The sequence below is a fragment of the Chiloscyllium punctatum genome, chromosome 21 (genome assembly GCF_047496795.1).
Source record: "Chiloscyllium punctatum isolate Juve2018m chromosome 21, sChiPun1.3, whole genome shotgun sequence".
NCBI classification, from domain to species: domain Eukaryota; kingdom Metazoa; phylum Chordata; class Chondrichthyes; order Orectolobiformes; family Hemiscylliidae; genus Chiloscyllium; species Chiloscyllium punctatum.
In genome coordinates, this window is record NC_092759.1 from 9,736,437 (window position 1) to 9,749,516 (window position 13,080).

The 13,080-nt window shown below is 47.6% G+C and overlaps 1 protein-coding gene across 1 annotated transcript in view; it reads left to right on the plus strand.

The window, feature by feature from the left end:
* The first annotated feature begins 377 nt into the window (after positions 1 to 377).
* Positions 378 to 13,080, plus strand: part of LOC140492563 (pentraxin-related protein PTX3-like) — a 59,980-nt gene continuing 47,277 nt past the window's right edge. The window contains exon 1 of the mRNA XM_072591526.1: positions 378 to 1,542. Within this exon, the coding sequence (XP_072447627.1) occupies positions 1,419 to 1,542 (124 nt within the window). The 5' untranslated portion in view covers positions 378 to 1,418. The remainder of the gene's footprint in view (positions 1,543 to 13,080) is intronic.

Below are 13,080 nucleotides of genomic sequence, written 5' to 3' on the forward strand. Positions count from 1 at the left end.
TATCTGTCACTATATGGACTGTACTCAATGCCATTGTGGGATGTGTCACTATATAGACTGCACTCAACGCCAGTGTGAGATGTGTCACCATATAGACTGCACTCAATCCCAGTGTTAAATGTATCGCTATATAGACTGCACTCAACGCCAGTGTGGGATGTATCACTGTATAGACTGTACTCAATACCAGTGTGGGACGTATCACTATATAGACTGCACTGAATTCCAGTGTGGATGAAAGAATTTTTTTGTCTCAATGTTAAATTAGTACCAGATGTTTGATTTGAAAATGTGCAATGAATTATATCATGACCCTTGATCTCCGCCTGTGTTGACCTCTAAGATCAGTTGAGAGCCAGTGTTGCATTTAGCTGCTGCAACATCTGTGGCCAAAGTGTGTGTGTGTGTGTGTGTGTGTGTATGTGAGGTGTGTGTGTGTGTGTGAGAGATTTGTGAGTGTATGAGTGTCTGAGTATGTGTGTGTGTGTGAGAGAGAGAGTGTGTGCGTGTTTGAATGTGTGTGTGTTTGTGTGAGAGTGATTTTGTGTGTGTGTGTGTGTGTGTGTGTATGTGTTAGAGCGATTGTGTGTGTGTGTGTGTCTGTGTGTGTGTGTGAGTGTATGTGTTAGAGCGATTGTGTGTGTGTGTGTGTGAGAGATTTGTGAGTGTATGAGTGTCTGAGTATGTGTGTGTGTGTGAGAGAGAGAGTGTGTGCGTGTTTGAATGTGTGTGTGTTTGTGTGAGAGTGATTTTGTGTGTGTGTGTGTGTGTGTGTGTATGTGTTAGAGCGATTGTGTGTGTGTGTGTGTCTGTGTGTGTGTGTGAGTGTATGTGTTAGAGCGATTGTGTGTGTGTGTGTGTGAGAGATTTGTGAGTGTATGAGTGTCTGAGTATGTGTGTGTGTGTGAGAGAGAGAGTGTGTGCGTGTTTGAATGTGTGTGTGTTTGTGTGAGAGTGATTTTGTGTGTGTGTGTGTGAGTGTATGTGTTAGAGCGATTGTGTGTGTGTGTGTGTGAGTGTATGTGTTAGAGCGATTGTGTGTGTGTGCAGTTCAGTGACGCTGTGTGAGTGAGTGAGGTTTTGGTTCAGTGGGGTTGTTCCGATGGGAGAGTTTGATTCCAGCTCAGCGGCTGGATATGGCCAGGGACTGTTTGTCTTTGCCTTTTCATTAAACTCGGTGGCTGCGTTTTTCTGAAAGGGGTCACCCACGGTCTCCCCTGAGGGGTGTGAGAGAGAACGAGAGCTTGACTCAGATCTGACAATGATGTTACAGTGAGGAGGGGCCCCTGGAGTTGGTGTCACAGGAAGACTTTATAATGAGATTGAGGAGCATACTCAGCTTGCAGTGAGCTCTGCACTCAGAGAGACAAGGAGCTACTGATAACCCAGCAACCAGAGGGTCAGGACACTCATCGAGTATGTCTCGCCTTTGCCTCCTGCTCCTTGCTTCCATCTTACACCGTCTGGCTGGCTATCAACACCAGGAGGATGGCAATTTCCTCTTTTACACGGACACGCTTGAAGACAGCCTCCAAGCTGAAGGTCAGACCACGTTACTCATAGTCCCAGGGCAGTCTCAGTGTCACTGGGGCCGGGGGACACCTGGATGTGGGACAGAAGGCAGGAGAAGAGTGTTGGCAGGGGGCAAGGGTGGATTGACAGTGAGCAGTGTTTGTCAGTGCGGAGGGGGTAGCTGGGGGAACAGGAAGGCAGTACCACACTCGGGGTGTTGAAGGTTATGGTGAATCAGGGAGTGATGAGTGGGGTAGGGAGTTCAGTGGTACAGGAAGAGTGAAGGTACAGGGTGACACCATGGGTACTTCCGCAGGAGTGGGAAGATGACAGGGAGGGGAGAGGGGCAGGGGGACGGGGGGAATGGGGAAGATGACAGGGAGGGGAGAGGGGCAGGGGGACGGGGGGAATGGGGAAGATGACAGGGAGGGGTGAGGGGCAGGGGGACGGGGGGAATGGGGAAGATGACAGGGAGGGGTGAGGGGCAGGGGGACGGGGGGAATGGGGAAGATGACAGGGAGGGGTGAGGGGCAGGGGGACGGAGGGGAATGGGGAAGATGACAGGGAGGGGTGAGGGGCAGGGGGACGGGGGGAATGGGGAAGATGACAGGGAGGGGAGAGGCGCAGGGGGACGGAGGGGAATGGGGAAGATGACAGGGAGGGGTGAGGGGCAGGGGGACGGGGGGAATGGGGAAGATGACAGGGAGGGGTGAGGGGCAGGGGGACGGAGGGGAATGGGGAAGATGACAGGGAGGGGTGAGGGGCAGGGGGACGGGGGGAATGGGGAAGATGACAGGGAGGGGTGAGGGGCAGGGGGACGGAGGGGAAAGGGGAAGATGACAGGGAGGGGTGAGGGGCAGGGGGACGGGGGGAATGGGGAAGATGACAGGGAGGGGTGAGGGGCAGGGGGACGGAGGGGAATGGGGAAGATGACAGGGAGGGGTGAGGGGCAGGGGGACGGGGGGAATGGGGAAGATGACAGGGAGGGGTGAGGGGCAGGGGGACGGAGGGGAATGGGGAAGATGACAGGGAGGGGTGAGGGGCAGGGGGACGGGGGGAATGGGGAAGATGACAGGGAGGGGTGAGGGGCAGGGGGACGGGGGGAATGGGGAAGACAAAGCAGAGGTGAGGAAGTGAGGGGAAGAAAGATGATTGATACAGAACATAGGAACTGATCACTGCTATAGACTCAGTCACATATTATCCTTTTCTTTATTTTTATTTTGTTTATTCTACAGTGGGATAAAGGCCACTCACAGTGTACAGAATCATTGCATTTTCAGTTAATGATCACCCTCTGTGTAACTGTACAGGGTCAGGGTTTATTCAGGTAATGATCACTAACTGTGTAACTGAACAGGGCAAAGTTTATTTAGGCAAGGATCACTCTCCGAGTAACTGTACAGAATCAGTGTTTATTCAGCAGGGTAAGGGTCACTCACTGTGTAACTGTACAGAGTCAGTGTTTATTCAGCAGGGTAAGGGTCACTCACTGTGTAACTGTACAGAGTCAGTGTTTATTCAGCAGGGTAAGGATCACTCACTGTGTAACTGTAAAGAGTCAGTGTTTATCCAGCAGTGTAAGGGTCACTCACTGTGTAACTGTACAATGTCAGGGTTTATTCAGCAGGGTAAGGGTCACTCACTGTGTAATTGTACAGTGTCAGGATTTATTCAGCAGAGTAAGGGTCACTAATTGTGTAACTGTACAGAGTCAGTGTTCATTCAGCAGGGTAAGGGTCACTCACTGTGTAACTGTACAGAGTCAGGGTTTATTCAGCAGGGTAAGGGTCACGCACTTTGTTACTGTGCAGAGTCAGTGTTTATTCAGAAGGGTAAGGGTCACTCACTGGGTAACCGTACAAAGTCAGGGTTTATTCAGCAGGGTAAGGGTCACTTACTTTGTAACTGAACATAGTCAGTGTTTATTCAGCAGGGTAAGGGTCACTCACTGTGTAACTGTACAGAATCAGGGTTTATTCAGCAGGGTAAGGATCACTCACTGTGTAACTGTACAGAGTCAGTGTTTATTCAGCAGGGTAAGGGTCACTCAGTGTGGAACTGTACAATGTCAGGGTTTATTCAGCAGGGTAAGGGTCACTCACTGTGTAACTGTACAGAGTCAGTGTTTATTCAGCAGGGTAAGGGTCACTCACTTTGTAACTGTACAGAGTCAGTGTTTATTCAGCAGGGTAAGGGTCACTCACTGTGTAACTGTACAGAGTCAGTGTTTATTCAGCAGGGTAAGGGTCACTCACTGTGTAACTGTACAGAGTCAGTGTTTATTCAGCAGGGTAAGGGTCGCTCACTGTGTAACTGAACAGAGTCAGTGTTTATTCAGCAGGGTAAGGGTCACTCACTGTGTAACTGTACAGAGTCAGGGTTTATTGAGCAGGGTACGGGTCACTCACTGTGTAACTGTACAGAGTCAGTGTTTATTCAGCAGGATAAGGGTCACTCACTGTGTAACCGTACAGAGTCAGTGTTTATTCAGCAGGGTAAGCGTCACTCACTGTGTAACTGTACAGAGTCAGGGTTTATTCAGCAGGGTAAGGGTCACTCAGTGTGGAACTGTACAGTATCAGTATTTATTCAACAGGGTAAGGGTCACTCAGTGTGTAACCGTACAGAGGCAGTGTTTATTCAGCAGGGTAAGGGACAGTCACTGTGTAACCGTACAGAGTCAGGGTTTATTCAGCAGGGTAAGGGTCACTCACTGTGTAACTGTACAGAGTCAGTGTTTATTCAGCAGGGTAAGGGTCACTCACTGTGTAACCGTACAGAGTCAGTGTTTATTCAGCAGGGTAAGGGTCACTCATTGTGTAACTGTACAGAGTCAGGGTTTATTCATCAGGGTAAGGGTCACTCACTGTGTAACTGTACAGAGTCAGGGTTTATTCAGCAGGGTAAGGGTCACTCACTGTATAACTGTACAGAGTCAGTGTTCATTCAGCAGGGTAAGGGTCACTCACTGTGTAAGTGTACAATGTCAGGGTTTATTCAGCAGGGTAAGGGTCACTCACTGTGTAACCGTACAGAGTCAGTGTTTATTCAGCAGGGTGAGGGTCACTCACTGTGTAATTGTACAGTGTCAGGATTTATTCAGCAGAGTAAGGGTCACTCACTGTGTAACCGTACAGAGTCAGTGTTTATTCAGCAGGGTAAGGGTCACGCACTTTGTTACTGTACAGAGTCAGTGTTTATTCAGTAGGGTAAGGATCACTCACTGTGTAACTGTACAGAATCAGGGTTTATTGAGCAGGGTAAGGGTCACTCACTGTGTAACCGTACAGAGTCAGTGTTTATTCAGTGGGGTAAGGGTCACTCACTGTGTAACTGTACAGAGTCAGTGTTTATTCAGCAGAGTAAGAGTCACTCACTGTGTAACTGTACAGAGTCAGTGTTTATTCAGCAGGGTAAGGGTTACTCACTGTGTAACCGTACAGAGTCAGTGTTTATTCAGTGGGGTAAGGTTCACTCACTGTGTAACCGTACAGAGTCAGCCTTTATTCAGCAGGGTAAGGGTCACTCACTGTGTAACCCTGCAGAGTCAGTGTTTATTCAGCAGCGTAAGGATCACTCACTGTGTAACTGTACAGAGTCAGTGTTTATTCAGCAGGGTAAGGGTCACTCACTGTGTAACCGTACAGAGGCAGTGTTTATTCAGCAGGGTAAGGGTCACTCATTGTGTAACTGTACAGAGTCAGGGTTTATTCATCAGGGTAAGGGTCACTCACTGTGTAACTGTACAGAGTCAGAGTTTATTCAGCAGGGTAAGGGTCACTCACTGTGTAACTGTACAGAGTCAGAGTTTATTCAGCAGGATAAGGGTCACTCACTGTGTAACTGTACAGAGTCAGGGTTTATTCAGCAGGGTAAGGGTCACTCACTGTGTAACTGTACAGAGTCAGTGTTTATTCATCAGGGTAAGGGTCACTCACTGTGTAACTGTACAGAGTCAGAGTTTATTCAGCAGGGTAAGGGTCACTCACTGTGTAACTGTACAGAGTCAGGGTTTATTCAGCAGGGTAAGGGTCACTCACTGTGTAACTGTACAGAGTCAGTGTTTATTCAGCAGGGTAAGGGTCACTCGCTGTGTAACTGTACAGAGTCAGGGTTTATTCAGCAGGGTGAGAGTCACTCACTGTGTAACTGTACAGAGTCAGTGTTTATTCAGCAGGGTAAGGGTCACTCACTGTGTAACCGTACTGAGTCAGTGTTTATTCAGCAGGGTAAGGGTCACTCACTGTGTAACTACAGAGTCGGTGTTTATTCAGCAGGGTAAGGGTCACTCACTGTGTAACTACAGAGTCAGTGTTTATTCAGCAGGGTAAGGGTCACTCACTGTGTAACTACCGAGTCAGTGTTTATTCAGCAGGGTAAGGGTCACTCACTGTGTAACCGTACAGAGTCAGGGTTTATTCAGCAGGGTAAGGGTCACTCACTGTGTAACTGTACAGAGTCAGTGTTTATTCAGCAGGGTAAGGGTCACTCACTGTGTAACTGTACAGAGTCAGTGTTTATTCAGCAGGGTAAGGGTCACTCACTGTGTAACTACAGAGTCAGTGTTTATTCAGCAGGGTAAGGGTTACTCACTGTGTAACTACAGAGTCAGTACACATGGAACCAAATGCCACCCAGCATACAGATGGGATGGCATTCAGTTCCATGTGTAGTAAGGAACAACAGTGTAATCAGGCACTGTCTCGACTAGAGATGTCTGAACTTTGTTAAAGAGATTCCCGCACATGATTCCAAGACATTGGAATCCGATGATTCGTTCACACGTTCTTCCCCAAGGTAGATGCCAAACGTGGGTAATGGTCGGTAAACAGAGCAAGGGAATCTCAAGAAGGCATTACCTTCAGAACACTATTTGGACGATATTCCTAGTTGTTGGTTTAGCACCCAATGGACAGATGTATGGAGAGCGTGCCTGGTTGTGTATGCCTTGCTGATGTTATTATAGTAATAATCAAAACCAAAGAGGAACATGGTCAGATCCTTAGCTCTCCCCAGAGGGCTTATTTTCCACAGCAAGAAGTCCCAGGGAATGTCAGTCGGATCCAGTTTCTTCAACTGCCCAAATTCCAAATGTGGAATCTGTCCTGACCCAGGGAAAGTTGAAACTGTAAGACAAATGGCAGCGAAAAAAACCTGGAGTACTAACAGATTAATCTCATTGATGTTGGGAAAAGGGCTCATAAACTTAGATTCTTCAACTTCTGGCACCATACTTTTTAAATGTTTTGGACCAAGCATTATTGGGAGAGCTTCTCAACGGGGTCATATGTTTGGCAGAAGGATCATTGATGTGTCTTCAAAGTGGCTCAAGCAAGCATCTCAAGCTGAAAACAATTCCCTGCAGAATCCTCAAATCCCTACAGTGTGGAAACAGGCCCTTCGGCCCAACAAGTCCATTCCAACCCTCAGAAGAGTAACCCACCCCTACCCTACGACTCTAAATTTATCCCTGACTAATTCACCTCATCTACACATCCCTGAACACTATGGGGTAATTTAGCATGGCCAATCCACCCTAACCTACACATCCCTGAACACTATGGGGCAACTTAGCATGGCCAATCCACCCTAACCTACACATCCCTGAACACTATGGGGTAATTTAGCATGGCCAATCCACCCTAACCCACACATCCCTGAACACTATGGGGTAATTTAGCATGGCCAATCCACCCTAACCTACACATCCCTGAACACTATGGGGCAACTTAGCATGGCCAATCCACCCTAACCTACACATCCCTGAACACTATGGGGTAATTTAGCATGGCCAATCCACCCTAACTGACACATCCCTGAACACTATGGGGTAATTTAGCACGGCCAATCCACCCTAACCTACACATCCCTGAACACTATGGGGTAACTTAGCACGGCCAATCCACCCTAACCTGCACATTCCTGAACACTATGGGGCAATTTAGCATGGCCAATCCACCCTAACCTACACATCCCTGAACACTATGGGGCAATTTCCCATGGCCAATCCACCCTAACCTACACATCCCTGAACACTATGGGGTAATTTAGCATGGCCAATCCACCCTAACCCACACATCCCTGAACACTATGGGGTAATTTAGCACGGCCAATCCACCCTAACCGACACATCCCTGAACACTATGGGGTAATTTAGCATGGCCAATCCACCCTAATCGACACATCCCTGAACACTATGGGGTAATTTAGCACGGCCAATCCACCCTAACCTACACATCCCTGAACACTATGGGGTAACTTAGCACGGCCAATCCACCCTAACCTGCACATTCCTGAACACTATGGGGCAATTTAGCACGGCCAATCCACCCTAATCTACACATCCCTGAACACTATGGGGCAATTTCCCATGGCCAATCCACCCTAACCTACACATCTCTGAACACTATGGGGTAACTTAGCACGGCCAATCCACCCTAACCTGCACATTCCTGAACACTATGGGGCAATTTAGCACGGCCAATCCACCCTAACCTACACATCCCTGAACACTATGGGGCAATTTCCCATGGCCAATCCACCCTAACCTACACATCCCTGAACACTATGGGGTAATTTAGCACGGCCAATCCACCCTAACCTGCACATTCCTGAACACTATGGGGCAATTTAGCACGGCCAATCCACTCTAACCTACACATCCCTGAACACTATGGAGTAATTTAGCACGGCCAATCCACCCTAACCTACACATCCCTGAATACTATGGGGTAATTTAGCACGGCCAATCCACCCTAACCTATACATCCCTAAACACTATGGGGTAATTTAGCACGGCCAATCCACCCTAACCTGCACATTCCTGAACACTATGGGGTAATTTAGCACGGCCAATCCACCCTAACCTACACATCCCTGAACACTATGGGGTAATTTAGCACGGCCAATCCAGCCTAACCTACACATCCCTGACCACTATGGGGTAATTTAGCACGGCCAATCCACCCTAACCTACACATCCCTGAACACTATGGGGTAATTTAGCATGGCCAATCCACCCGAACCTACACATCCCTGAACACTATGGGGCAATTTCCCATGGCCAATCCACCCTAACCTTCACATCCCTGAACACTATGGGGTAATTTAGCACGGCCAATCCACCCTTACCTGCACATTCCTGAACACTATGGGGCAATTTAGCACGGCCAATCCACCCTAACCTACACATCCCTGAATACTATGGGGTAATTTAGCACAGCCAATCCACCCTAACCTACACATCCCTGAACACTATGGGGCAATTTAGCACGGCCAATCCACCCTAACCTACACATCCCTGACCACTATGGGGCAATTTAGCATGGCCAATCCACCCTAACCTACACATCCCTGAACACTATGGGGTAATTTAGCATGGCCAATCCACCCTAACCTACACATCCCTAAACACTATGGGGTAATTTAGCATGGCCAATCCACCCTAACCTACACATCCCTGAACACTATGGGTAATTTAGCACGGCCAATCCACCCTAACCTACACATCCCTGAACACTATGGGGTAATTTAGCATGGCCAATCCACCCGAACCTACACATCCCTGAACACTATGGGGCAATTTCCCATGGCCAATCCACCCTAACCTTCACATCCCTGAACACTATGGGGTAATTTAGCACGGCCAATCCACCCTTACCTGCACATTCCTGAACACTATGGGGCAATTTAGCACGGCCAATCCACCCTAACCTACACATCCCTGAATACTATGGGGTAATTTAGCACAGCCAATCCACCCTAACCTACACATCCCTGAACACTATGGGGCAATTTAGCACGGCCAATCCACCCTAACCTACACATCCCTGACCACTATGGGGCAATTTAGCATGGCCAATCCACCCTAACCTACACATCCCTGAACACTATGGGGTAATTTAGCATGGCCAATCCACCCTAACCTACACATCCCTAAACACTATGGGGTAATTTAGCATGGCCAATCCACCCTAACCTACACATCCCTGAACACTATGGGTAATTTAGCACGGCCAATCCACCCTAACCTACACATCCCTGAACACTATGGGGTAATTTAGCATGGCCAATCCACCCTAACCTACACATCCCTAAACACTATGGGGCAATTTCCCATGGCCAATCCACCCTAACCTACACATCGTTGGACTGTGGGACAAAACCAGAGTACCCCGAGGGAACCCATGCTGACACGGAATCCACATATCCACAAAGTTAGACCTGGAAAAATTGTCAAAATACTACGTGAGATTTTGAGGAAGTAGAACTAGAACATAGAACATTCCAGTGCAGTCCAAGCCCTTTGGCCCTCAACGTTGCACCGACCTGTGGAACCAATCAGAAGCCCATCAATCCTACACTATTTCATTCTCATCCATATGTTTATCCAATGATCATTTAAATGCCCTTAAAGTTGGCGAGTCTACTACGCCCCTACTACTCTCTGAGTAAAGAAACTACCTCTGCCATCTGTCCTATATCTATCACCCCTCAACTTAAAGCTATGTCCCCTTGTGCTAGCTATAACCATCTGAGGAAAAAGACTCTCCCTGTCCATCCTATCTAACCCTCTGATTATCTTGTATGTAACAATTAAGTCACCTCTCAACCCCCTTCTCTCCAACAAAACCAGCCTCAAGTCCCTCAGCCTTCCCTCATAAGATCTTCCCTCCATACCACGTCACACCTGAGTAAATCTCCTCTGAACCCTTTCCAAAGCTTCCTCATCCTTCCTATAATGCGGTGACCAGAATTATGAGGCCACACCAGAGTTTTGTACAGCTGCAACTGACCTCATGGCTCTGAAACTCAATCCCTCTACCAATTAAAACCAACACACCTTCTTAACAACCCTATCCACCTGGGTGGCAACTTTCAGGGATCTATGTACATGGACACCGAGATCTCTGTGGAGAAAGTGAGGACTGCAGATGCTGGAGATCAGAGCTGAAAATGTGTTGTTGGAAAAGCGCAGCAGGTCAGATAGCATCCAAGGAGCAGGAGAATCGACGTTTCGGGCATGAGCCCTTCTTCAAGAATTCCTGAAGAATTCTCTGCTCCTTGGATGCTGCCTGACCTGCTGCGCTTTTCCAGCAACACATTTTCAGCACCGAGATCTCTGTGCTCATCTACACTAACAAGAATCTTACCATTTGCCCAGAACTCTGCATTCCTGTTACTGCTTCCAGAGTGAATCACCTCACATTTTTCCAAAGTAAACGCCATTTGCCACCTCTCAGTCCAACACTGCAGCTTACCTACGTCCTTCTGTAACCTGCAACATCATTCAGCACTATTCACAACTCTACCGACCTTAGTGTCATCCATAAATTTACTAACCCATCCTTCTATGCCCTCATCCAGGTCATTTATAAAAATGACAAACAGCAATGGCCCCCAAAACAGATCCTTGCAGTACACCACTAGTAACTGAACTCCAGGATGAACATTTCCCATCAACCACCACCCTCTGTCTTCTTTCAGCTAGCCAATTTCTGATCCAAACCATTAAATCACCCTCAATCCCATGTCTCTGTATTTTGTACAATAGCCTACTGTGGGGAAACTTATCCAATTCCTTACTGAAATCCACATACACCACATCAACCGCTTTACCCTCATCTACCTGTTTGGTCATAGAGTCATAGAGATGTACAGCATGGAAACAGACCCTTCGGTCTAACCCGTCCATGCCGACCAGATATCCCAACCCAATCTAGTCCCACCTGCCAGCACCCAGCCCATATCCCTCCAAACCCTTCCTATTCATATACCCATCCAAATGCCTCTTAAACGTTGTAATTGTACCAGCCTCCACCACATCCCCTGGCAGCTCATTCCATCCACACACCACCCTCTGCGTGAAAATGTTGCCCCTTAGGTCTCTTTTATATCTTTCCCTCACCTCAAAGAACTCAATTAAGTTTGTGAGGCACCCTTCACAAAACCAGGTTGACTATCCCGAATCAGCTTATTCCTCTCTCAATGATTCTAAATCCTATCTCTATAACCTTTATCAACACTTTACACACAACCAAAGTAAGGCCCACTGGGCTATAATTTCCAGGGTTGTCTTTACTCCCCTTCTTGAACAAGGGAACAACATTTGCTATTCTCCAGTCTTCTGGCACTATTCCTGTAGACAATGATGACATAAACATCAAAGGCTCTGCAATCTCCTCCCTGACTTCCCTGATAATCTAGGATAAATCTCATCCGGCCCAGGGGACTTGTGTATTTTAACACTTTCCAGAATTGCTAACACCCCCTCCTTGTGAACCTCAATCCCATCTAGTCTAGTAGCCTGTATCTCAGTATTCTCCTTGACAACATTGTCTTTTTCCAGTGTGAATACTGAAGAAAAATATCCATTTAGTATCTTTCCTATCTCCTTGGACTCCAAGCACAACTTCCTACTTGTTTGACCTTGATTAGCCCTAATCTTACTCTACTCATTATTTTATTTCTGACATACTATAGAAAGCTTTAGGGTTTTCCTTGGTCTGATCTGCCAATGACTTCTCATGTCTCCTCCTGGCTCTTCGTAGCTCTCTCTTTCGGTCTTTCCTGACTACCTTGTAACTCTCAAGCACCCGAACTGAGTCTCCTTCTTCCTCTTGACAATAGATTCAACTTCCTTAGTAAACCATGGTTCCCTTGCTTGACCACTTCCTCCCTGCCTGACAGGTACATACTTATCAAGGGCACGCAGTAGCTCTTCCTATATGAGCTCCACATTTCAGTTGTGCCCATCCCCTGCAGTTTCCTTCCCCATCCAATGCATCCTAAATCTCGCCTAATCGCATCATAATTACCTTTCCCCCAGCTATAACTTTAGCTTTTGCCCTGCGATATGTACCTATCCCTTTCCATCACTAAAGTAAACATAACTGAATGGGTGGCACAGTGGCTCACGCTGTGAGGTGGCACGGTGGTGCTGCCTCACAGCGCCAGATTCAATTCCTACCTCAGGCGTTTGCACATTCTCTCCATGTCTGTGTGGGTTTGCTCCAGTTTCCTCCCACAATCCAAAGATGTGCGGGTCAGGTGAATTGGCCACGCTAAATTGCCCGGAGTGTTAGGTGAAGGGGTAAATGTAGGGGAATGGGCCTGGGTAGGTTGCTCTTCGGAGGGTCGGTGTGGACTTGTTGGGCCGAAGGGCCTGTTTCCATACTGTAAGAAATCTAATCTCTAATCTCACTATCACCAAAGTGCTCACCCACCTCCAAATCTAACACCTGGCTGGGTTCATTACCCAGTATCAAATCCAGTGCGGCTTCACCACTTGTTGGCTTGTCTGGGTATAGTGTGGGTCTGTACATTGTTCAAGGTGAACAGATGGCTTTTGGAGTGATATGTTCTTCTTGCTCAATACAGCTAAAAATCCCACAACACCACGGTTTATTTGAAAATCCAAGCTTTCGGAGCGATGCTCTTTCATCAGGTAGCTCGTGGGGCAGGATCATAGGACACAGAACTTATCGGAAAAGATCAAAGTGTCATACAACTGACGTGATGTACTGAACAAACCAAGATTGCTGTTAAGCCTTTCATCACCCAGAA